We start from the raw sequence: 24,875 nt of genomic DNA on the forward strand, positions 1-24,875 counted from the left end.
ACACACACACACACACACACACACACACACAGGTAAATTTAGATGATGTATTGAAGGATTAAGACTACACACACACACACACACACACACACACACACACACACACACACACACACATGGAGTCCTTCACGTTATCCACAAAACTGTAATGGATAAAACTACTTTTTTTTATTGACGTCATTTTTCTGCGCTATAATCTCTCGTTTTTCAAAGTGTTCAGCGGGTAATTTTTCGATCGTTTTACTCCAGATAAGTTAGAAATGCCAACAATTTCTGGATAATTTATTTTTTACGTATTTTTGGTGTATGTGATTATTATATTTCTGATGGAGAGAGAGAGAGAGAGAGAGAGAGAGAGAGAGAGAGAGAGAGAGAGAGAGAGAGAGAGAGACGACAATACAGGACACGAGGGGTATGAGTGAAGTGTACCTAAACCAATCCACGTGTACCATCACCATCACCATCATCATCATCATCATCATCATCATCATCATCATCATCATTGTGTATTCCGCGCCATCCCAGCAAGTCTCCAACCTCACCATGTCGTTTTCTTTTTCTCCCTACTTTGGTTCAGAGTGACACGGGGTAGCGGAGTGTTCACCTGTTATCTGTGCGACGCTGGACGGGTTTTGCTCATGTCCTACACTGCCTGCTTTGTTTCCTTCCATCCTGAATTATAGTCAAGGTGTCCATCAGCTTCCTAAACCCCATGTTGTTCTGTTCTTATCTCTACTTTTTTTATCCCTTCAATCACTGATGTGTTGCTTTTACAAATGTACGTACTCTTGCCTTACAGGAAAAACTAAATGCTGAGCTAAGCTTCCTGATTTGTACTTCATTTTTTCCCTTCATTCTAACCACAATGTATAAGTCGCCTTTCAAGATAATCCGATCAGGGTACACATTGACAAGATTCCGAGCAGGGGAGGCAGACAGCGGGTACAAGGCGTCTAGGCACCTTGAGGGATGAGTGACAGTGGGAGGGCGAGGCGGGTTTCCAGGTGTCCAGTTCCCGGCGCTACGTGAGACTGGGACGAGCTAGTGGCGGAGAGATTAACTGACTTTTCTCTTTTATATTTCGTCTTTTTGAGGATTCAGGCCGAAAGAGAAAGAGAGAAAGAGGGTGAGAGAGATTATCCTTTTCTTCTCATTCATTCAACCTAACCACTATAACAGTAACTTTTAACTTCCTTCATAAATCACCAAAAGACACCATTTCACTCTTAACCCCTTCATTACAGGGACGCATTTTTACCTCGAGATTTATGTACGATTAGACGATTCTATTTACATTAGGAAGCGTCTATGGAGGTCAGAAGATTATAGGCCAGAGATTTCACTGTTTTAATTCCCAAGTAAGTTTCTAAAGCTGTATAAAATCACCAAGTAGTAAGCAGAATAAATATGGAAACACGTCATGGTACTGAAGAGATTAAGGTTACATGACTCAGTTCCTCCCTTGATGTAAGTGAGGCACCGTTGAACATCTGAGTAACATTAAAGAGAGAGACAAAAAGTAGGTGAAAGACGGTAATGGCAATAAAATGACAATAAGAATGACGATAGCAATACAAATAATGGAGTGGGAGAATGGAGTGGTCGGAAAGTGAACTCGACTCCTTCCACCTGTCTTTTCCTCCACCTCTCCTACTCCAACTTGCCTGTACAATACAAGTAGTGATAAGACTGATAGTGGCAATACCAATAAAACTGATGATAGTATGAATGAAAACACACTAAAATAAATAAAACCTCATCATTTTACACCAGAACTTAATCTAACTTACTAAAATGGCACTACATGGACTACTCTCGTGTCCAGGGCAAGGGCACGAGCAGGGAAGGACTCAGACGTTCTAAAATTAGAGTCCTATTTTCCCGTACCCAAAGGTCTCAGTCAATAAAATCCCACGTCACATATATTTTCGCGAGTTTCCCTCAATTATCCGAGCTGTCACATCCCATCTATATTTCCTAGAACATCTGGTCACTTTTTTGCCAACGCGAGGGAAATTCTTGAAGTCAGTTGTAGTCGTGGCTGTTCAGGGGGGTCACCTACGTACGTACATACCTACCTACACACACACACACACACACACACACACACACACACACACACACACACACACACACACACACACACACACACACACACACACACACACACACACACACACGGCCCGGTAGCTCAGTGGTACGGCCCGGTAGCTCAGTGGTTAGAGCGCTGGCTTCACAAGCCAGAGGACCGGGGTTCGATTCCCCGGCCGGGTGGAGATATTTGGGTGTGTCTCCTTTCATGTGTAGCCCCTGTTCACCTAGCAGTGAGTAGGTACGGGATGTAAATCGAGGAGTTGTGACCTTGTTGTCCCGGTGTGTGGTGTGTGCCTGGTCTCAGGCCTATCCGAAGATCGGAAATAATGAGCTCTGAGCTCGTTCCGTAGGGTAACGTCTGGCTGCCTCGTCAGAGACTGCAGCAGATCAAACACACACACACACCTAATGCTACCTAGAAAAAGTTTAATATAATGATAGATGCAAGGCTGTCCTCTCTCTCTCTCTCTCTCTCTCTCTCTTATCTATTAATATGCTAAGTTATTATCTACCTTTTTAGAAAATCAGTCAATCAATTTACTTATCTATCTATCTATTCATCTATTGTACCATTCATCTACCTATCTTTCTATCAATCCATCAACACCATTACACACGCGCACACACACACACACACACACACACACACACACACACACACACACACACACACACACACACACACTGTCAAAGAAACTGAAAAACAACGAGCTACTTACTGCGGGATATCATGGGAGAGAGCGTGCATGTCCCTCTTATTACAGCAGTACTTGTAGTTGTCTGTGCCGCAGCAGTACACGGGATGGTCATTGTCTTGTCTCGGGCAGGGGAACCCATTGCTCCACTTGCCGAACGTGTCGATGTAACCAGAGCAGTACTCCTCGCCCAGCACTGCAAGGGAAGAGAGAGAGAGAGAGGGACATGAGAGGAGGCCAAGGTAGTGTGTGTGTGTGTGTGTGTGTGTGTGTGTGTGTGTGTGACGACAGGGAGGCACATATGTGGGACTGAGAAAGATGCAGCGTAGGAGTAAAAGGTGATAGTGCTTCTGACAGGTGAGAGAGAGAGAGAGAGAGAGAGAGAGAGAGAGAGAGAGAGAGAGAGACGGTGGTAAAGGAGAAGAGGGATATGAGTGGAGTCTACATATAAATGAAGGAAGGAAAGGGATGAGAATAAAAGCGATACCGGAGCGAGAGAGAGAGGGAGAGAGAGAGAGAGAGAGAGAGAGAGAGAGAGAGAGAGAGAAGCACTACCATACATCACTCTTTGTAGTGACAGTTCGATAAAAGCGTGGGAGAAATGCCTGACTCCACACCTCTTCTGATGGCAGGGTAGAACACACGAATTTAGAGCGAACATGAAATATTCAACGGGATTATGCTTATCTTGGGGACTAGAGAGTAGGGACTGACGGAGACGTGAACGGAGATAGACGTGTGAGAGACGGAAAATGAACGGCAAGGAGTTGGTTGATAATAGTAGGAATGACTTAGCAAGGGTTGTAACAGTGAGAACAATGATAATGATAATGGTAGTATTAATGGTGATGATGCAGTAGTAGCGGTGGTAGTCTAGTGGTGGTAGTAAAAGTAGTAGCAGTTGTAGTGGTGGTGGTGGTAGTACTAGTAACAACAGCAATAGTGGTAGTAGTAGTAGTAGTATCAGTAATAACAACAGTAATGATAATAGTAAAAGTAATAGTAGTAGTGGTAGTACTTGTAGTAATAACAGTAGTAGTAGAAGTAATGTCAGTAATAACAACAGTAGTAGTAGTAGTAGTAGTAGTAGTAGCAGCAATGACAACTTCAGTTTGCAATCAGCCCACATTCACATGAAGATTAATAAAATAAACACAGAAAAAATGACTAACTCAAGAAAATGCAAATGTGTCGAGGTGATTTGATAAATTCTCACAAGAAATGTTAATGAAAGTCTTATTGCGTTAAGCGTAAAGAAATTTGTTAAAAAATAAATGTACGATGTTTTTTTTACACAAACGTAAACAATAAACCATAATTTCTCTCTCTCTCTCTCTCTCTCTCTCTCTCTCTCTGAATTCTGGGTCTCACTTCGCTCAAAATTCACTCAAAATTTCCTATTCTTTTGCCCCCATTCCATTTCTATTATCATATGCCTCATTCTGTCTGTCTGTCTGAGTGTCACATCCCCCACTCTCTCTCTCTCTCTCTCTCTCTCTCTCTCTCTCTCTCTCTACTATTACTTCAACACGTGTAATTATCATCAGAAACTTAATTCCGAAGCTATCATTTCCTTTATTGTCCTCTTCTGTTTTTTTTTTTATCTTTTGTCTTTTTTTTGCTATTTCTAACCGAGGAATGTAATTTTTTCCCGTCTGGTGAGGAGCAGAATGACACGTTCATTACTGAGGAGGAGAAAGAGAAGAAGGAGAAGGAGGAGGAGGAGGAGGAGGAGGAGGAGGAGGAGGAGGAGGAGGAGGAGGAGGAAAGTGGCAGGAAGAATAGGGCAGCAACGTCAGCACCACCACCACCATCACCACCACACTACCTCCTCCTTCTCTTGCTCCTCCTACACATCTCCTCCTTCTTCTTCTTCTCCTCCTCCTCCTCCTCCTCCTGCTACACCTCTTACTCCTCATTTTCTTTTTCTTCGTACTCCTTCACTTTTCTGCTTCTCGTCATCATCATTCTTGTCCTCTCTCTCTCTCTCTCTCTCTCTCTCTCTCTCTCTCTCTCTCTCTCTCTCTCTCTCTCTCTCTCTCTCTCTCTCTCTTTCTTTTAATTTTTTGTGCAATGTTCTTTCCTTCTTTCATATTTTTTTTACATGTTATATATCTTCTTATTTTCAGTTTTTCCTCTTTTCCTCTTTACTTCTTGATTTCGTCTTTCTTACATCGCTTTCTTCTCTCCATGTTCTTTTTTCCTCTCTTCCTTCGTAGTCTAGTCTTTCTTACATTTCCTTGCTTTTTCCTCTCCATGTACCTCTTCTCTTTTCCTCTCTTCCTTCTTGGCTTCGTCTTTCTTACTTTTCCTTGCTTTCTTCTGCCCACTTACTTCTCTTTTCCTTTCTTCTTTCATGGTCTCGTCTTCTTTCTTGCTTTCTCCTCTCCATATACTTTTCATCCCTTCCTCCTCCTCCTCCTCCTCCTCCTCCTCCTCCTCCTCGTTCATAACCTACATAACTCTATAATCTAAATGCGCATTCATTATGATAACAGTCTCATAAAGATCAGCAGGGGATCGATGCAGTGTCATTGGGGGTCTGGTAGTACCCATAGCACCTCCCACCCACTTTCTTACTGTACCCTCCATGTCTTCCACTTTTGTTTCATCACTTATGGTTGAAATGATCTCTATACTTATTCTCTATGGTGCTATCTGGTGTTAACCCCTTCAGTACTGAGATTCATTTCTACCTTAAATTTTAGGTTTCATTAGACGATTTTATTGACATTAGGAAGGATCTATGGAGGTCAGAACATTAACAGTCACAGTCTTCACTATCTCAATCCCCGACATAAGTTTCTGAAGCTGTATAAAATCATCAAATAGTAACTAGAATAAATATGAAAACGCGTCATGATATTGAAGGGTTAAAAGTGTCTACGTTATAGAGTGATACAGTAATGGGATGTGACTTTATATCTTATACAGGGAAGGTTGTATTGATCTATCTTGTTTAGGATTTCCAGTTTTCGTTAATTAGTTATCGTTGAAATAAGCTCTGTTTATCCTTAATGGTGGATTATGATGTCTAAAGTGTCTTCGTTATAAAGTAATGCAATAATGGGATGTGATTTTATATGTACATTGATCCATCTCGTTCAGGATTTCCAGTTTCGTTTATTAGTTATCGTTGAAATGACGTGTTTATCCTCTATGGTGCTGTCTGGTGTTAAAACCGTCTTCGCTATAGAGTAATGCATTGATACGATGACTCTATATGTACACTGATCCATCTCGTTCAATATTTCTAGTTTTCTTTCATTAGTCATCGTTGAAGTGACCTCTGTTTACCCTCTATGGTGCTGTCTAGTGTCAAAAGTGTCTTAGCCATAGAGTAATGCAGTAATGGGCCTTGACTTCACATTTCATGCAGGAAGGATCTGTGTACTGGTCCATCTCAACCTCACTGTGCAGATACAACTATGGAAATTCAGGAAAAAAAGTGGTTTACATTGCCTCAAGAATTGCTGTGTTAGTTCATTCACCTTCAGGAGGAAATGGTAACATGAGGAAGGCGCCGAAGAGCGGTCACGGGGCATTACTCTTTGGGATTAACACACACACACACACACACACACACACACACACACACACACACACACACACACACACACACACACACACACACACACACACACCAGCAGCTATTAAAAGGAATATCTATGCATGTGATTTCCCAGTTATATTTTGCATTAATTTATTGATATATGCATGTAAAGTTTATCCATGTATGTATTTATGCGTGAGTTCAGAATAACGTTTACTGATTTTTATATCTCCCTAACTCTTTTTCCTCCTTCTCTTTCTCCTCCACCTCTCTACCTCTTCCTCTTTCCTCGTTTCCTCTTATCCCTTTCCTTCTATTCCTCTTCCTTCACATCTTCTGTCTCTTTAACTTCTCATTACTTTATTTCCTTTCTTTCAACCTCTTTCTTTCTTTCTATTACAGCCATATCTCTCTCCTCTCTTCTCTTACTACTAATCCTCTCTTTACTCTTTCTAACAGCAATTCCTTCCTTATCTTATTCTCTCTTGCTCCTTCAATTTCTCCTTCTCTCATCTCGGTGTGACATTCTTATTCTCTCTTATTCCTTCTACTCCTTCCACATTAACTAACATTCCTCCTTGTCTCTCTTGTTCCTTGTACTTCCTGTCCTGCTAGCAATAACTATCTCTCGCTTCTACCAGCACAGCGCCTCCTCGTCTTCGCCCTCCTCCTCTCATCCACCGCCTCCTGCTCGCATACAAGTGGCCACATCTCTCTTATCTAAGGGGCACAATCGACACACCACTGTCTACTCGGCGCTGAAGCTAACGTCGACTTAAAGATGATTTAGAGGGAATTCCTAACCTTGACTGGAGATTCTGCTGGCTGAGGCAAGGCACAGGAAAGGGAAGGATGTAAGGCGTAAGTGTGAAAGGAGGGAGAGATGGAAGGAAGGAAGGAATCAGGTAGAAAGTAAGTGTTAGGATGAAACTGAGGCTGGGAGGAAGAAAGGTGGGAAGGAAAAGAAGAGAGAAAACAGGTGCAAGGATTAAATTGAGGGAGGAGGGATAGAGGAAACCAATGAATATATTAAAGAAGGAAAGAGAGAAGAGGAAGGAAGAAAGGAAGCAAGCAAGTAAAAAGAAAAAGAGTAAGAAGAGAAAAAAAGGAGTGAGATGAAATATGTAAGGAAGAAAATAAGGCAGAAAGGAAGAAAGAAAAGAGACTAATAGAAGAAGGAAATACAGAAAGGAAGAAAGGGAGGACAGAAGCAAGGAAAGAAAAAGGGAGGAAGAAAAGAGGAAAAAAGGAGAAAGGAAGCAGGTGTGAGGATGAAAATGAGGGAGCAAGGAATAGAGAACTAATGAATAAATTGAAGAATGGTAGGGATAAAGGAAGGAAAGAAAAACAAAAAACGTAGATGAAAGGATGAAAGCAAGATCGACAAAAAGAAAGAAAAGAAAAGAGAATAAAAGGAAACCGGTGAATAGATGAGAAACGATAAAAGGAAGGGAAAAAAAGAGAAAGAAGGAAGAAAAGGAGGAGGAAGATGACACGAATGACTAAAAAAAATAAGACGAGAAGCGGGAAGAGATGACAAAGCTGAAAAAAAAGGGAAGATGAAGGATAAAGAAAGAAAAAACAAGGTATTGGATAGAAAGGGTAGAGAAAGGATAAAAGATATAAGAAAACGAATTAAGGAAATGAAAAAAATGAATGAAATAGTAAGAGGAAGAGGAAAGGAGAAAGCAATACCTACCTAAAATGAACAAGGGATGTGGAAACTCTCTCTCTCTCTCTCTCTCTCTCTCTCTCTCTCTCTCTCTCTCTCTCTGATAAGGAAGTAGATGATACGTGGATGGTTTAATAGAGAAAGGAAGAAAGAAAGAAAAACGTTAGTAAAGATGGATAACAAAAAGGAAAAAAAGATGAAATGAAAAAGATGGTTGGATGGACAAATTGAAGGAAGAAAGAGAAGAAGTAAAAATAGAACCAGCAGAGATGGAGGACAGGAAGAAGTGGAGGAACAGAAGGAGAGGAAAAGAAAGACGACAAAATTGAGAAAGAGACGAAATAAGAAAGACAAAGTAAGAAAAAAAGTAAGAAATGACAAACAAAAGAAAAAAAAAAGAAACTAAAAAAAGAAAGAAAGGAAAAGAACAATGTGAGAAAAGGAATTAAAAAAGGCAGTAAGATAGATATAAGAAGAATTGGAGAAAATGAAGGAGATGAAAAGAAAGACAGTAAGAAAAAATAAGAAAAGATAAAGAAAAAAAAAACTGAAAAAAATAGAGAAAGGAAAAGAACAATGTAAGAAAGGGAATAAAAAAAAGGCAGTAGGATAAACACAAGGCAAGAAAGTAAGAAGGAAGACTAAAGTGAGAAAAAGGGCAAAGTTACATAAGTTTGTCTGGCACGAGGCGGCACAAAGAGGCGGGAAGGACGCAGGAAAGCTACCGAGGCGAGGACAGAATAAAAGAATGCCCGTGAAGAAAAAAGTAAATAAAGGAGATAGAACAGAAGGACAAAACGCACACCTGGCGAGTAAATCATTGTTGTAACTGCAGGTGTGCAATGTGGAACAAACAGGTGTGTGTGTGTGTGTGTGTGTGTGTTTCACTGTTTGATTTGCTGCAGTCTCTGACGAGACAGCCAGGCGTTACCCTACGGAACGAGCTCAGAGCTCATTATTTACGATCTTCGGATAGGCCTGAGACCAGGCACACACCACACACCGGGACAACAAGGTCACAACTCCTCGATTTACATCCCGTACCTACTCACTGCTAGGTGAACAGGGGCTACACGTGAAAGGAGACACACCCAAATATCTCCACCCGGCCGGGGAATCGAACCCCGGTCCTCTGGCTTGTGAAGCCAGCGCTCTAACCACTGAGCTACCGGGTGTTTCACTGTTTGATCTGCTGCAGTCTCTGACGAGACAGTCAGACGTTACCCTACGGAACGAGCTCAGAGCTCATATATTTCCGATCTTGGGATAGGTCTGAGACCAGGCACACACCACACACCGGAACAACAAGGTCACAACTCCTCGATTTACATCCCGTACCTACTCTCTGCTAGGTGAACAGGGGCTACACGTGAAAGGAGACACACCCAAATATCTCCACCCGGCCGGGGAATCGAACCCCGGTCCTCTGACTTGTGAAGCCAGCGCTCTAACCACTGAGCTACCGGGCCGTGTGTGTGTGTGTGTGTGTGTGTGTGTGTGTTGTTGTTGTTATAAGTAATACTATCATTATCATTATTGCTGTTGTTATTATTGTTATAATTGTTATTGTTATTTTCTTCTTCTTTTTCTTCTTCTTCTTCTTCTTCTTCTTATTATTATTATTATTATTATTATTATTATTATTATTATTATTATTATTATCATTATTATTACATTATTACTACTACTACTGCTACTGATTTTACTATTACTACTACTACTACTACTACTGCTACTACTACTACTACTACTACTACTACTTCACTACTACTACTGCTCACTACTACCACCACTTACTACTACTACCACCATTACTACTTGCTACCACTGCTGCTACCACCACACCACCACTACCACCACTGCTACCACCACACCACCACTACCACCACCACCACTACCACCACTACTGCTACTATTACTATTACTTACTACCACTGCTACTACTGCTACTACTGCTACTGCTGCTGCTACTACCACTACTGCTGCTACCATTACTATTATTATTACTACTACTACTACTACTACTACTACTACTACTACTACTACTACTACTATTACAATTACTACTATTAAAACTAATACTAATACTACAATTACTACAACAACTACTGCTATCATCATCATCATCATCATCATCTCATTCTAAAAACACACACATCACATCACAAGGTCAGCTGGTGCGGGGCTCTTCACCAGTGCACATGTCAGGCAAGCTGCTTTGCTCTTTGCCGACTTAAAATAACTCGAGCCCGGTATTAAATGTCATGTCAATATCAGCTTTTTTACAAGCGTTCCTTTTATTTCCTCTTTTTTTGTGAGTTAGTGAAGGCAGAGGCAAAGATCACAAGTATGAGTGAAGCCTCAGGGAGATAAAAGCTTATTAACACTTGGGCTTTGATTATAGGCTTTAGATTGAAGGTAAAAACTGACTGCAATAATTTATTTTCTTGTATTTTTTTCCAATAAAGGTAAAAGTAAACAATCATTGGTTCAGGTGAGGCATAAATGAAACATACGGCGTGCTAACATTCACCATTGTTATTAGTACTTTAATCACACTTGTTTCTTTGCTACAACTCGTTCATAACATCCCCAGGTGAACATTATCTCTTCGTCTGTGTTCTCAGTAATAAGCACAGGCAAGGCGATCACGGGTTCCTCTCTCCCTTAACACAATGGTTTGGCGCAAGACTAGAGTATAATCATCGTGACACACACTACTGACAGCGAGAATAGTGACCAGATATTCCAGACCTTTCACTGGTTGTAACTTTATTCTTGCCCAGTAAATAAAAAAAGTCCTCTTACACTCCGATAAAAATTATGTGATTCATGTTGACTTTGTTCAGATTATATCGTCTAGAGTTGCTTAAATAAAATGTTGTGTCTTAAACAGGTTATTCAAAGTTTTCTATATACATTTTTTCTCTCTACATTATTTATACATGTTCCTCTTGTTCACCAGTCTTATTAATCTGTTCTTGATGAATTACCTTCACCTGTCTCTCGCTGCCATGTTGATGTCAGTGCTTTCGTAAATAATGAAGGTAAAAGTAAGAACAAGAATCGCAACCACAGTTTCTTCCCCTCGAATGCCTTTGTGAGACTGGAGTGACAAACAAGGCGTTGAGAGCCGTGATGGAGATAAACTGCACTGTTGACGTCTTGTTGGAATCGTTTCATTCAACACACATTACAACACCGAGCTCCTTGCACCCTCTTTGGACACGTCTATTAAGCTGCCTTTCAAGTAACGCAGTTCTTGAGTGCTGTTGACGTTTTTCTATTTACACATGAGAACAGGGCGACAAGAGGCTTTTAAATAGAGTGAAAGAAAACGTGTTGCTGTGCATGTGACGCTCCAGGGAGGCTGAAGAAAGAGGTAACAAGACGCGCTTAACTTCTCCTTTCATCGCGTATTTATCTTTTTTGACAACACTCATTCATCAAAACGTCTGGGGAGAAAATTTTATGTGCATCATTCTGGTGAAGGTTTGTTTGCTGTGGTTGTCTTCGCCTCGCACCTCGTTTCTTCTCTTCTTCGCGCTTCACTCCCTCACACCTGCCTCCGTCGCCGCCTCTTCAGGAGCGCCAACCACCTGGGAAGACTCTTAACGGAGAGCTCATCGCAGTGGCAACTTTTGACATCTTCAGTCTTTCTTTACACATTTATAATTACATACATCATTGCAGCAAGAGAAGAAGGAAATAATATACGAAATATGGTAAAAGAGAGAAAGTCAGCGGGAGAACTTGTTGGAAGGAGGAGAATAAGAAGATAGAAACATTAGGGAAGCGCAGATATAAAGGTAAAGCTTCCCGAACTACACCTGACCTGACCTGAGCACTGGCCGAGATGTCATGAAAGCACTTGACCTGCCACTACCACCTAAGCTTCTCCTTGATCCTTATATCGCAAACACCTTATACCTGACACTATTGCCTACTACTGCTTGTGTTTCTTTATGTTGTTTGTGTGTGTTTGTGGTTTTGTTTTTGTTGTTGTTTGTGTGTGTGTGTGTGTGTGTGTGTGTGTGTGTGTGTGTGTGTGTGTGTGTGTGTGTGTGTGTGTGTGTGTGTGTGTTTGTGTTTGATTTTCCCGTGACTCCAACCGCAGGGGAACTTCACACCTTAGAATATCCCACAGCCGGGGCTCCAAGTGGGCTAAGGGGGTGGGGGGAAAGCAGGTTGATGAGGACTACGTAATTACCTCGTTAGCAACTTTTGTCCTCTCCAGTCACACCCTTGGACGGATCGTGGCGCTTGGGTCATGTGGTCCGGTGGCGGTGGTGGTGGTGATGGTGATGGTCGTGGTCGTGGTGTGAAGGATTGATAAAGTTAGGGGGTAAAGTATTAATGGGCATAGTTGTGGCAGTATTGATGGTGGTGATGGCAGTAGTAGTGATAGTAAAAGTAATAGTAGTAATGGTTTATATTTAGTAATGGTATTTATTTATTTTGATTCTGTATTTTCATCTTCCTACGACTTGATTTTTTTAAGAGGGAAGTTTCAAGACATTTGTACCTTTCTTTCGGCTGACTCTTTGACCTGCAAGGGGACTGGCAATTAAGTGGGCCTTTTTTTATATTTTTGTTGCCCTTGGCCAGTTCCCCTCTTACATAAAAAAAAAAACCGCTTGATTTTTCACCAATCCATAAACATACTTTTTTTTCTATTTACACAACTTTTAACAACATTTCCAAAACATTTTATGACAGCAAGTTTACGATAACACTCTTTGACATTTCACCAGCACAACACACAACACTCGCCACCATCTCTGACAACACCCCTTCCTAAACACATTCTTTTTCGACACCACTCCTTTCTTTTGGTACAAGTCATCCATCACATTGTCTAAGGAGGGAGAGAGAGAAAGAGAGAGAGAGAGAGAGAGAGAGAGAGAGAGAGAGTGTGTGGGGGGGTATACGTGTTTATGTGGGCGGCTCTTGCTCCTCACGTTCGCCTTTTTCTTCTCATTTCTGGCGTACTCTGAAAACTCGCTAGTCTTTTGTTGCTTAGTTTGATTGCCTTATACCAACTTTTTACATCCACATTCCCTAAAAAAGTTGATTGGAAAGTGTAGCGCAAGAGAGGATGAAAACGATGCCATCATAAGACAAACGTGGAGATAAGAAAATGAAAAGTAAAGATGGAAGAGTAATAGAGTGAAGAAAGAGGAATAAGAGAAACGAGAAGCTGATGGAAGAGGAAGAGGAGTAAACAGAACACGAGTAGCAGGAAGAAGAGCTGGAGGAGGAGAATTGAGGGGATAACAAGATGAAGAATAACAAAGGAAGAAGAAAAAGGAGGTGGAGGAGGAGGAGGAAGAGGAGGAAAATATGAAGCGAGGAAAGAAAAAAAAAACAGGTAGATGAAGAAGTGAAGGACGTAGGAAGGATGGAAGGAAACAGAACACGAGAAGAAGGAAGAGCTGGAGGAGAAGTGAGAGGATAACAAGATGAAGAATAACAAAGGAAGAAGAAAAAGTAGGTGGAGGAGGAGGAGGAGGAGGAAAAGATGAAGCGAGGAAAAAAAAAAACAGGCAGATGAAGAAGGAAGGACGTTGGAAGGAAGGAAGGAAAATAATGAATGAAGAAATGATGAAGGAAGATCAAAAGGACAGGAATATATATAAAAATAATGATCAAAGACAAAAAAAGAGGGGAAAAGAAGAGAGAGAGAGAGAGAGAGAGAGAGAGAGAGAGAGAGAGAGAGAGAGAGAGAGAGAGAAATAATACCTAATTTACACTGAATCAAAACAAGACAGTAAACAGAACGAAAAAAAAAAGTTAAAAAGGCAAAAGTATAAGTTTATTTATATTGACTCCGAACAAAACAACAAGCAAAAACCAAGAAAATGGAAAAAATCATTGAAAAGTACTTAATTCCATAGAGATAAAATAACACTACAAAATTCCACACACTTTCAAACGATGGACAACAACGAAGACGAGGAGGAGGAAGAAGAGGAGAAGGAAGAAGAGGAAGAAGAAGAAGAGGAAAAGGAGAAAGAGAAAGAAGAGGAGCAGTGGGGTTCGAACGAAACTTGAGAGCAAGAAATCCCATACTCTGAAACACTTCCTCGCTGAACCTTCACAATTTTCAAAAAGGCTTTAAGTGACGCGGGTTTTTAAGGATGTTTCTGTAATTCTAGTGACATTTTAACAAGTTTTCTGCATTACCAACAGGAAAACTACTCTTTAGAACTCAGCTAATCGTCTCTGTGGTCTTAAAAAATAGTCACTTCGAGAGAGGCAAGCGTTTCTGAATACGGCGCAGAGAGTAATGAGGTGCGAGACACGAGACCAAAACACAGGATGGATAACATAAAGCTTCGTTTGTTTACCGAGTGATGGATGACCGCAGGGTGGCGAGGGGCGGGCGAACACAAGTGGGATGGGAGAGAGAAAATAGGGAAAGGAGAGGAGAGGAATGGAGAGTATGAGATGGGAAAAAAGAGAAATGTAAAGGCGGGAAAATGGAGAGGAGAGGAAAAGGAGAGATAGAAACGAAGAGGAAGAGATGTAAGACTGTTGTACACAGTTGTACACAGAGAGAGAGAGAGAGAGAGAGAGAGAGAGAGAGAGAGAGAGAGAGAGAGAGAGAGAGAGAGAGAGAGAGAGAGAGAGAGAGAGAGATCTTACCCACTGAAAAACAACAGGAGTCAGGATCGATCAGGCAACTTTTTAACTCAACCCTGATAAAAGTACTAAAGACATTACTAAAAAATGAAGATTAGGGGAAGAATAGGTACTAAAAAGGAAGACTAGGGAGTGTGGAGATACAAAAAAGAGGAAGATTAGGGAATGAGATACAAAACAGGAAGATTAGGAAGTGAGAACATTTATAAAAGAAAAATTAGGAAGCAAGGACATAAAAGAGAGAGATTAGGAAGTGAAGTCATACAAATAAAGGGAGATTAACGAGTAAGGAGACACAAAAGGGAGATTAGGGAGTGAAGGGATAAAAAAAGGGAGATTTGCTAGTGAGAACACACAAAAGGGAGATCAGAGAGTAAGAGGATAAAGAAGAGGGAGATAAGGGAGTGAGGAGATACACAAAAGTGAGGGAAGTGAGGACACGAAAAAAGAAGAAAAGGGAGTGAGGAGAAACAAAAATAGGGGGAAACTTACAGCAAGGGAGAGCTTAATTCAGGGAGCAATATCAGTGACGGAAAAGTAGGGAGAGGAATGTAAAGGAGGTAGATATAAACCCCTTCAGTACCATGGCGCGCTTTTATATCCATTCTATTTACTATTAGGTGGTTTTGTACAGCTTCTGAAACTTATGTCGGGGATTAAAATAGTGAAGACTGTGGCCATTAATCTTCTGATCTCCACAAACCCTTCTAATGTCAATAAAATCGTCTAATCACACCCAAACTCATGGTAAAAATGCGTCCCGGTTCTGAAGGGGTTAAAGATGTGAGGAAATAGAGGAAATAAGGAAGGAGAGAGAGAGAGAGAGAGAGAGAGAGAGAGAGAGAGAGAGAGAGAGAGAGAGAAGGGAAATAAATGTAGAAGGAAAGATAGATATATGAAGGGAAAAGTGTGCAGTGAAAGAAAGAAAAAGAGGAGGAAAGAGAGAGAGAGGGAGGAAAGAGAGGGATGAAGGAAAGGAGGGAAGAAAGAGGGAGAGTGGAGGAAGGTGGAAGATAAGCAAGCCAAGATACCAGAGTGAAGTAAACTTAAAAGGAAGAGATAAATTTTAATGAAAAGGAAGATGTCGAGTCCACGTAAGAGGAAGACGAAGAAGAAGAAGAAGAAGAAGAAGAAGAAGAAGAAGAAGAAGAAGAAGACCAAGGAAAATAAAAAGCATCAAAGCATAATTCCAAGTGACAGAAAATTAGAATATAATAGCACAGGCAACAGAGCACACACATAAGTTCGTAATACCTTTTAAGCAACACACACACACACACACACACACACACACACACACACACACACACACACACACACACACACACACACACACACACACACACACACACACACAATTACACTAGAAATGAATTAAAATGAAGATGGAGAGCGACATGCAATAAAACAAACCAGAGAAAGAAAAATACACACACACACACACACATGAATAAACAGAGAGAGAGAGAGAGAGAGAGAGAGAGAGAGAGAGAGAGAGAGAGAGAGAGAGAGAGAGAGAGAGAAGAACAGGAGGGAGAAGTGAGCGTGACAAGCCTCTCAAGAACCGGATCTCTGTAATGGAATAAGCCATGGCGACAGAAGAGAAAGGGGGCGGGGGGCAAACTCCCTTCCCCTGAAAGAAAGCAACAAGAGAGAGAGAGAGAGAGAGAGAGAGAGAGAGAGAGAGAGAGAGAGAGAGAGAGAGAGAGAGAGAGAGAGAGAGAGAGAGAGAGAGAGAGAGGGCTGGGGTAAACGGGAGAATACAAAGGAGAAGGAGGTAAAAGAGAAGAAATAGAAGGAAGAAAGAAAGAAAAAAAGACAGAAGTGAGAGTAGAAATGAGGGAGAAGGGAAGGGGGAGAGAAAGAGAGGGAGAAAATAGCTAAAAAGTCATACATATAGATGGAGATAGAGGAGAATAAATGTAGAAAAAGAGAAACAAAGGAAGAGGAGAACAGAAGGATTGGAGAGAAAGGAAGAGGTTAAGTTGAAGAGAAAGAGAAAGAGAAAAGTGAAATAAATGAAAGAAAAGACACAAAAAAAGGGGAAAAAGAGACAACAACAAGGAATGAAAGAGATAAGAGAGACATGAAAAAAAAATGAGAGAAAATGAGAAAAAGGAGAAAAAGAAAAATACAAATATAATAGAAAGAATAAACAAAAGAAAATGAGAAAAGAATAAAGTACAAGGAGGGGGAAGAGGAAAAGAAACTAAAAGGGAAGAGGAACAAAAAATAACAATTGAAGGAAGTGAAAAGAAAACACAAGGAGGGAGAAAGACGAAAAAAGTGAAAAAAAAGAGCAATGAAAGAGAAAGAGAAAAAAATATATATACGGAGAGGGAGAGGGAGAGGAGAGGAGAGGAGAGGGAGAGGGAGAGGGAGGGAAGAGAGAAAAAATGAGAGGAAGAATGAGAGACTGCCAATGAATAACGAAAAAGGCTGGAGGGAAGGAGGAGGAGGGAGAAGTACACGATGAGAAGGGAAGGAGGGAGGGAGGGAGGAGGGAGGGAGGGAGGGAAGGAGGGATAGGAGGGAGGGATAGGAGGGAAGGAGGGAATGAGGGAGGGAAGGGAAGGAAAAAAAAAAGATAGAAAACTGCAAAGCGATGAAGAAAGAAATTGAAGACTGCTCTCGGGCGAAAATGGAGAGAGAGAGAGAGAGAGAGAGAGAGAGAGAGAGAGAGAGAGAGAGAGAGAGAGAGAGAGAGAGAGAGAGATAAATAACGAAGGTGAACACAGAGTAACTAGAAAAAATTATCCTCCTCCTTCTCTTCCTTCTCCTCCTCCTCCTCCTCCTCCTCCTCCTCCTCCTCTTCCTCCTTCTCCGTCGCCTCCTTCACCTTTCCTGTGCAACATCCTCACCTTGTATTTTTCTCTTATTAAGTGAGATTAGATGGTGTAGCTTATCACTAACAGCCTCATAGAGCTTAACTAGTCTGCTATTATCTGTTCTTCTTTTGTGTTCTTTGTTGTGACTTTGTTCCTTCTCTTTCTACTCCTACTCCTCCTCCTCAAGTTTCTCCTCCTACTGCTTTTTTTTTCTTTACTTCATCCCAGTTCTCTGTTTCAATCCCCTCCTTTTTCTTTCTCCACCTTCTCCTTATCCTTCCTTCTTGTCACTTCGTTCTTCTCTTCCTGTTTTTTGCTTCTCCTCCTCCTCAGTTTCTCCTCCTACTACTTTTTTTTTCTTTAATTCCTCCTACTTTTCTGTTTCAGCTTCCTTCTTCTTTCTTCCTTCACCTCCTTCATATTCTTTCTTCTTCTGACTGTTATTAATCCTCCTTCTTCTTTCTGTTCTTATTCCTCCTTTTCCTCAAGTTTCTCCTACTTGTCTTTCCTCTACTTCCTTCTACGTTTCTGCTTCGGCGTCCTCCTTTTCTTCCTTCACCTCTTACTTATCCTTCATTCCTTTGACTCTGTTCCTTCTCTTCCTGCTTTTGCCTCCTCCTCCTCCTCCTCCAGTTACCCATTTTTTTTTCCTTTTTCTCCTAGTCTTGTTTCAGCTTCCTTTTTCTTCCTCCACTTCATCCTTATCCTCGCCTCTTCCCAGTTCACGATCAAAACGACACTTGTATTTTATCACAGAAAAAAAAAGAACCTCACCGCCGCCGCTGTGTCCTCGCCGGATCAAAAGCACAACAACCAAAGGAACGCAGCCACAAAGGAGCCGCGGAACCTCAAACACACTCTAATAGGAGCACCGCGTCCCCACCCCGTTCTCTTTCTCTTCGCGTAACGATACAACACTCACGGGGCTCTCTCTCTCTCTCTCTCTCTCTCTCTCTCTCTCTCTCTCTCTCTCTCTCTCTGTGTGTGTGTGTGTGTGTGTGTGTGTGTGTGTGTGTGTGTGTGTGTGTGTGTGTGTGTGTGTGTGTGTGTGTGTGTGTGTGTGTGTGTGTGTGTGTGTGTGTGTGTGTGTGTGTGTGTGTGTTTCACGTATGTTTGTTATTTTGACTGCTATTTGTTCATATATGTATGTGTTTCTATATGTATGCATCTCTCTCTCTCTCTCTCTGCCTTTAGTGTGAAAGTCTCCAGCGTGACGGCGGCGTGAAGGAGCTGCACTCTGTTTCACTTTTATTCAGAGTGTCTCAAAGTTCTGCGGTGGTTTTCTGTTTTTCTGTCACTATGAAGAATGTGAACTCTGGGAACATTTAACGATATATTTTAGCTTCCTGTTGTCTTTCTCCTGTCACTGTGAGGATTGTTAGCCTTTGGAACATTAAACGGTATATTAGCTCTCTGTGTGTTTTTAAGTAAGTGTCCTATTCTGGCCTCGGACGGTGAAGGTTATAAGATACATGAAAGTCACAATAAAAAAAAAAAAAAAGGATTCACTAATAAAGACTAGCTATGAAATAAAAAAAAACATGTTAATTCTTCTATACATCAAAAAAAATCTTAAACAAGACAGAAACACAACAGCACTACACTTTATAATTACTTAACCCCTTTAGTACTGAGACGCATTTTTACCATGATTTTTGGGTATGCTTAGACGATTTTATTTGCATTAGGAAGGGTCTATGGAGGTCAAAAGATTAATGGTCAGAGTCCTTACTATTTTAATCCCTCACGTAAGTTTCTGAAGCCGTATAAAATCGCTAACCTGTAACCAGAATAAATAAGAAAGAGCAGCATGGTATTGGAGGGATTGATATTGTCTGTATTTCCAAGCAGCTTCAGGCACCATATTCAAAAGCACTTCCCTCTCTTACAACGACCATTTTTAAAGGCCACAGAGACAAGTAGCCGAGTTCTAAAGGCAATTTGATCTGTTGGAAAAGCAGAAACCTTATTAACATGTCCCTAGAATAACAGAAACACCTTTAAAAATGCGTCACTTCAACTAGAACCCTCTGAAAATAATGGAGGTGAAGCGCAGAAGTGTTACAGAATATGGGCTCAGGTTTCTATCTCTCCCGAAACACACACACAGACACACGGGAGAGAACTAGATGCGATAAAAGAAATTAGCGGAGCTCTGGATTCCAATAACAGCTGCAGGCGAAACGATAGTCCATTAGCGGTGATGGAAACGCATTCAGACCATATGGGAAGGAATCAGAGTCTCAATTCGCTTACTAGTGCCACTGTGAAAGGCATTCAAATCGTGTTTATTATCATTAATAAACACATTCTGAAGCTGGGATATGTGACGTGGGACTGGGAGACGTCTTTACGTAACTAACAAGGGGAGAGAGAGAGAGAGAGAGAGAGAGAGAGAGAGAGAGAGAGAGAGAGAGAGAGAGAGAGAGAGAGAGAGAGAGAGAGAGAGAGAGAGAGAGAGAGAGAGAGAGAGAGAGAGAGAGAGAGAGACACACACACACACACACACACACACACAGACACAACGAGAGAGAGAGAGAGAGAGAAGAGAGAGAGAGAGAGAGAGAGAGAGAGAGAGAGAGAGAGAGAGAGAGAGAGAGAGAGAGAGAGAGAGACAGAGAGAAAGAGAGAAAGAGACTACCACACTACCACACTGCACCAAAGGGAACTGAGGAGAAGCAGGAACCACCGCGAATAACAAGGTCAAATGAGGCTCTGATAAGGGATATGAGAAAGAGATAAGAAAAGAAATGAGGCTGTTGGATAAAAGAGAAAGAAAGGTATAAGTTATAATAGCCAGCAAATAAAAACGCGGGAGATAAAAGAAGGAAGCATCTGGGTGGGAGAAAAGCTCATAAACGGAAGGAGATGAGGTTCTATGAGGCACAGCGGGAGACCAATCCTTGCACCGAGATAAGGAGCAGATCACGAGACTAACAGCGCGATACTGAATCATTAGAGGCGCCTGCAAGAGAGGAAGGAATAGATTTGCCAGGCTGTAGTGTGGAATATGTCTCTGTGATCAATAATTTTAGCATGAGAAGGAAAAATGCATAGGATTAAAATGCGGTGAAGAATTATTGAAGACACTGCAAGAAAGGAAGGAGTAGATTTGCCAGGCTGTAGTGAGGAACATGTCTCTGGGACCAATATTTTCAGTAAGAGAAGGAAAAATGCACAGGATTAAAATGAGGTGATGAATTATTAGACACTACAAGAAGAAAATTAAAGGTATAAATAGAAATATATGTGTCAGGCTGCATTGAGAAATGTGTCTCTTTGATCAATAATTTCAATAAGATAAGGAAGAATGCACATGATTAAAACACGGTGATGAATTGTTAAAAGCACTACAAGAAAAGAAAGTTGTAGTATAAAGAATGTCTCTGGCCATTAATTTCACTGTGGTAAGGAACAATTTATAGGATCAAAACACAGTACTGAATCATTAGAAGCACTGCTAGAGGGAAAAGTATAAATCTGTAAGTTAAAGCACAAAATATTTATCTCTGTGATCAATTATTTCACTGTGGTAAGGAACAATTCATACGATTAAAACACGGTGCTGAATCATTAGACCCACTACAAGAAGGAAAGCTAAGGGATAAAAAAGAACACATTTCCAAGTTTGCTGTCAGTATGAGGTTTAGAGGTAACTGAGATATACACTTTACATGACACACCTAGACAAAAAGAGAAAACAATAAACTTAAATAATAGATTTTCCAGTTTATAACCAGTATGATGTTTAGAAGGTCACAGAACGCACTTACAGCAGAAGGAAGAACGAAAATAACAGCTTAATCTCTGCAGTACCATGACACGTTTTCATATTCATTCTGCTCACTATTTGGCGATTTTATACATCTTCAGAAACTTAAGTGGGATTAAAATAGTGAAGACTGTGGCTATTAATCTTCTGACCTCCATAGATAAATAAAATCGTCAAATTGTACCCAAAACTCAAGGTAAAAATGCGTCCCAGTAATGAAGGGGTTAAAAGGATAGATTTTTGAAGTTAGTAGCCAGCATGATGTTCAGAAGTGGCTGTAATGCTAGGGAGTGTGATGAAGGAACGATGTGTCAAGGGCAGCGGAGGGATTAACAACGATGATGGTTCTCCAGTCCTCTCAGAATCCTCACGTTTTTTTTTTTTTGTTCACGTTTAGTATTAAAAGACTTTGCGAACAGAGATTTATTTTGATTTTACATTTTTCCACGCTCGTTCCACCGCCACAGGGAAAGATTTATATGGATATCCGCTCAAAGTTTTCATCTCCCTCTTACTGACATTTTTGTTTTGTTTGTACCTTTCCTCCTGTTGTTACTACGCATTGCCGTTGCAGGGACAATTACTCTTTTCTCTTCCTCAAGTTCTCTCTTACAAAATTTATCGTTTTATGTTTACTCTTCATATTATTGTTGCCACCGTTGTTGTTGTTGTTGCTGCTGTAGTAGTAGTAGTAGTAGTAGTAGTAGTAGTAGTAGTAGTTGTTGTTGTTGTTGTTGTTGTTGTTGTTGTTGCTGTTGCTGTTGTTGCTGTTGATGATAATGATGATGTTACTGGTGGTGGTGTTACTACTGCTGCTGCTACTACTACTACTACTACTACTACTACTACTACTACTACTACTACTACTACTACTACTACTACTACTACTACTACTACTACTACTACTACTACTACTACTATTACTACTATGTAACTATTACTACTACTACTACTACTACTACTACTACAACTACTATTACTGTATCACTGCTACTACTACCACTACTACTACCAGCAGCACCATTACTACTACTACTACCACCATCACTACTACTACCATAACTACTACTTCTACTTCTACTACTACTACTACTACTACTACTACTACTACTACTACTACTACTACTATCTTATATTACTACTACTTCTGCCACTCCCAACTGTCACTCTCCAGCAAATCTCTCTTTAAATCAAACAGAACAACTTATCGGAAGCAATTTCATCACGACCAACAATACGGTGCTATAATTCGCTCTTTCTTTGTGTTCCTTTGTGTAAACGTTGCGTCCCGTGTTCTAGTTAGCGATAGAGAGAAAAAAATAGAGTTTGGAATTGGTTTATCTCTCTCGCTGTGTCTGCTTCACTGTTCCCACCAGTCACCCTCATTTACCACTCACGTCCACGCTCCAGTGCAAACAATACCAGCTGTTTCCCGGCCAGCAAAATGCAACAGAGAGAGAGAGAGAGAGAGAGAGAGAGAGAGAGAGAGAGAGAGAGAGAGAGAGAGAGAGAGAGAGAGCAAATAATTACAATTCTTTTCTAAACAAACCTCACCTAACGCTTGCAAAGTATGGCCTAAAAATTTTCCCAACGAAGATAAAATGAACGTAGCAAATATTTTTTTTTCCCACACTGGAATATAAAAGAAACAGACAGGCAGGTCTCGTTTTCCTTTTCACGTACAAACAATGCATTTTTCCAGGCAAACAAGAGAATGTAGACCAGTAAACAAGAGTGACCTACATCTCAAAACTAAAATAATGAACATATATATAAATAAATATTGTAAATGAGTAGGTTTTACTATAGACAAAGAAGGGAAAGAAGAAATTAACGGTAATATTTTCTCTCATGGCATAACACTTTCTATTTCTCTATATATCAAGCCGGGAGTTGCTCAGACACACACATACATACACACACACACACACACACACACACACACACACACACACACACACACACACACACACACATCCCGTCAGGACCGTTGGAAAGAGATACGGATGACCGGACAAAGCATAACAGCACTTCTTACGAACAAGCAAGAATCGAGCGGACGAAACCAAGAAAAGTAACAATGCCAACTTTTATTTCTCTCGCCATCCACAAGGAAAATAAAGTTGATGTGGTGACCATGTCGTAGAAGGGTGGATGAAAAAGACCACGTTCCACTTCCTAACACATTGCCACTCACTCTCTTTCCACTCCAGGCCCCACAGTCACCATCTTCCGTCCTCCACTCCGCCTCTTCTTAATCCACTTCCTCCTTTACCTTTCCACCTCTTGATGTTTCCCTTCACATTCCACAAGTCCCCATTCACTATCACTCTCTATCTTTCCATCTTGTATCCTTCACCCATCTCATCCCTCTTATCCTTTCTTTCCATTATCCTTCCACTACTATTATTTCCCTCTATCCTCTGTTATACTCCAGCCTTCCATCTTTCTTCCACCGTCACTAACTCTCTCTTTCAAACACACACTCTTCACGCAACCTACCCTCCACCACCTACTGTTCACCGCCACCCACCCTTCACTCTACAGCCTACGCCTCACACCCTCCACTCGCCTCGCTGGTCCTTCAGAGCAGCAACGACTCCTTCAGGCGTTAAATTGGCGTGAGGAGGAGCGGCCGCCAAGTCTGTGCTGCTGAGTCCAGGGCCCAGGCAAGAAGCAGGTGGTGGGGGAGCAGGTTCATTAAGTTAGCGTGATGGTCTCGTAAAAGTCAGCATTAGTGGCAGTGGTAGTGGTGGGAAGTACGAGTAGTAGTAGTGGTAGTATGAGTTTAACGGAGAAGAGAGTGAAAGCATAAGCAAAAGGATTAAGTGATTAGGAAAAGATGAAGAATGTTTAAGTGCATCTCCAAGACGGTCAGGGGTGCGAGCTTGGGTTGGTGCTCTAATTGGTCTAGGTCTTGGAGGATACGAAAGTTAAAGGCTTAATCACCAGGCTGCTCAATGAGAGGAGATGAAAGACAGTGCTCTGAAGCCTCCCACAACGGATAACACCTTGAAAGGGAAGTGACTGAGGCTGTGCTCCACTCTGGAAGTTAGGTAGTCGAAGAATGTACCAGGCAGAGAAGTTAGGTATGAAACATGCAACACGAATGAAGTTAGTAGCGTTATTTGAGTTAGGATAAGAAGTCTCAAGGCATTTTGGGTGGTCTCAGAAGAGCAGTCCCATCTGGAGACATTTCTGGTCCACTTCACAGATGGAACAACGAGACTGTTTCCATACCATTGGGAACTGGCGACTCAGTGGCATCTCACTTTTTTTTTATTCCCTTTAGTCTTTCCGTCTTACATGAGAAAATACCATATCAACTTAAGTCTTTTTTAAGTGAGAAGTGTAGGCATGTGAAGTGTGTAAGTAGTGTGTGATAGGGAGGGAAGTCGTCTTTTACGGGACAAGCTGTGACTACTCTCTTGTGCTGTGAGCCAAATAGAGAAAACGTTCATGGAGTTCACAGCTCGGTGGGAGGCAAGTTCATAGCACTCATTTATGTCAGTGTGCATATAAATCCTGCCTGGGAATGGTTAAAGCTTCGGCAGGTGTCTAATACTTTCTCTTCTGGTAGTATTAGTATTAGTATTAGTATTAGTATTAGTATTAG

At 41.2% G+C, this 24,875-nt stretch overlaps 1 protein-coding gene across 8 annotated transcripts in view; it reads right to left on the bottom strand.

Moving 5' to 3' along the window:
- The window catches only part of LOC123499144 (protein shisa-like-2A), a 242,311-nt gene that overhangs the window by 20,568 nt on the left and 196,868 nt on the right, over positions 1–24,875 (bottom strand). For all 8 annotated transcript variants that reach the window (XM_045246808.1, XM_045246815.1, XM_045246814.1 and 5 more), the window contains one exon: positions 2,814–2,985. In XM_045246808.1, coding sequence (XP_045102743.1) covers positions 2,814–2,985 — 172 coding nt within the window. The remainder of the gene's footprint in view (positions 1–2,813; positions 2,986–24,875) is intronic.

Source organism: Portunus trituberculatus, chromosome 49 (assembly GCF_017591435.1).
Source record: "Portunus trituberculatus isolate SZX2019 chromosome 49, ASM1759143v1, whole genome shotgun sequence".
Taxonomy (NCBI): domain Eukaryota; kingdom Metazoa; phylum Arthropoda; class Malacostraca; order Decapoda; family Portunidae; genus Portunus; species Portunus trituberculatus.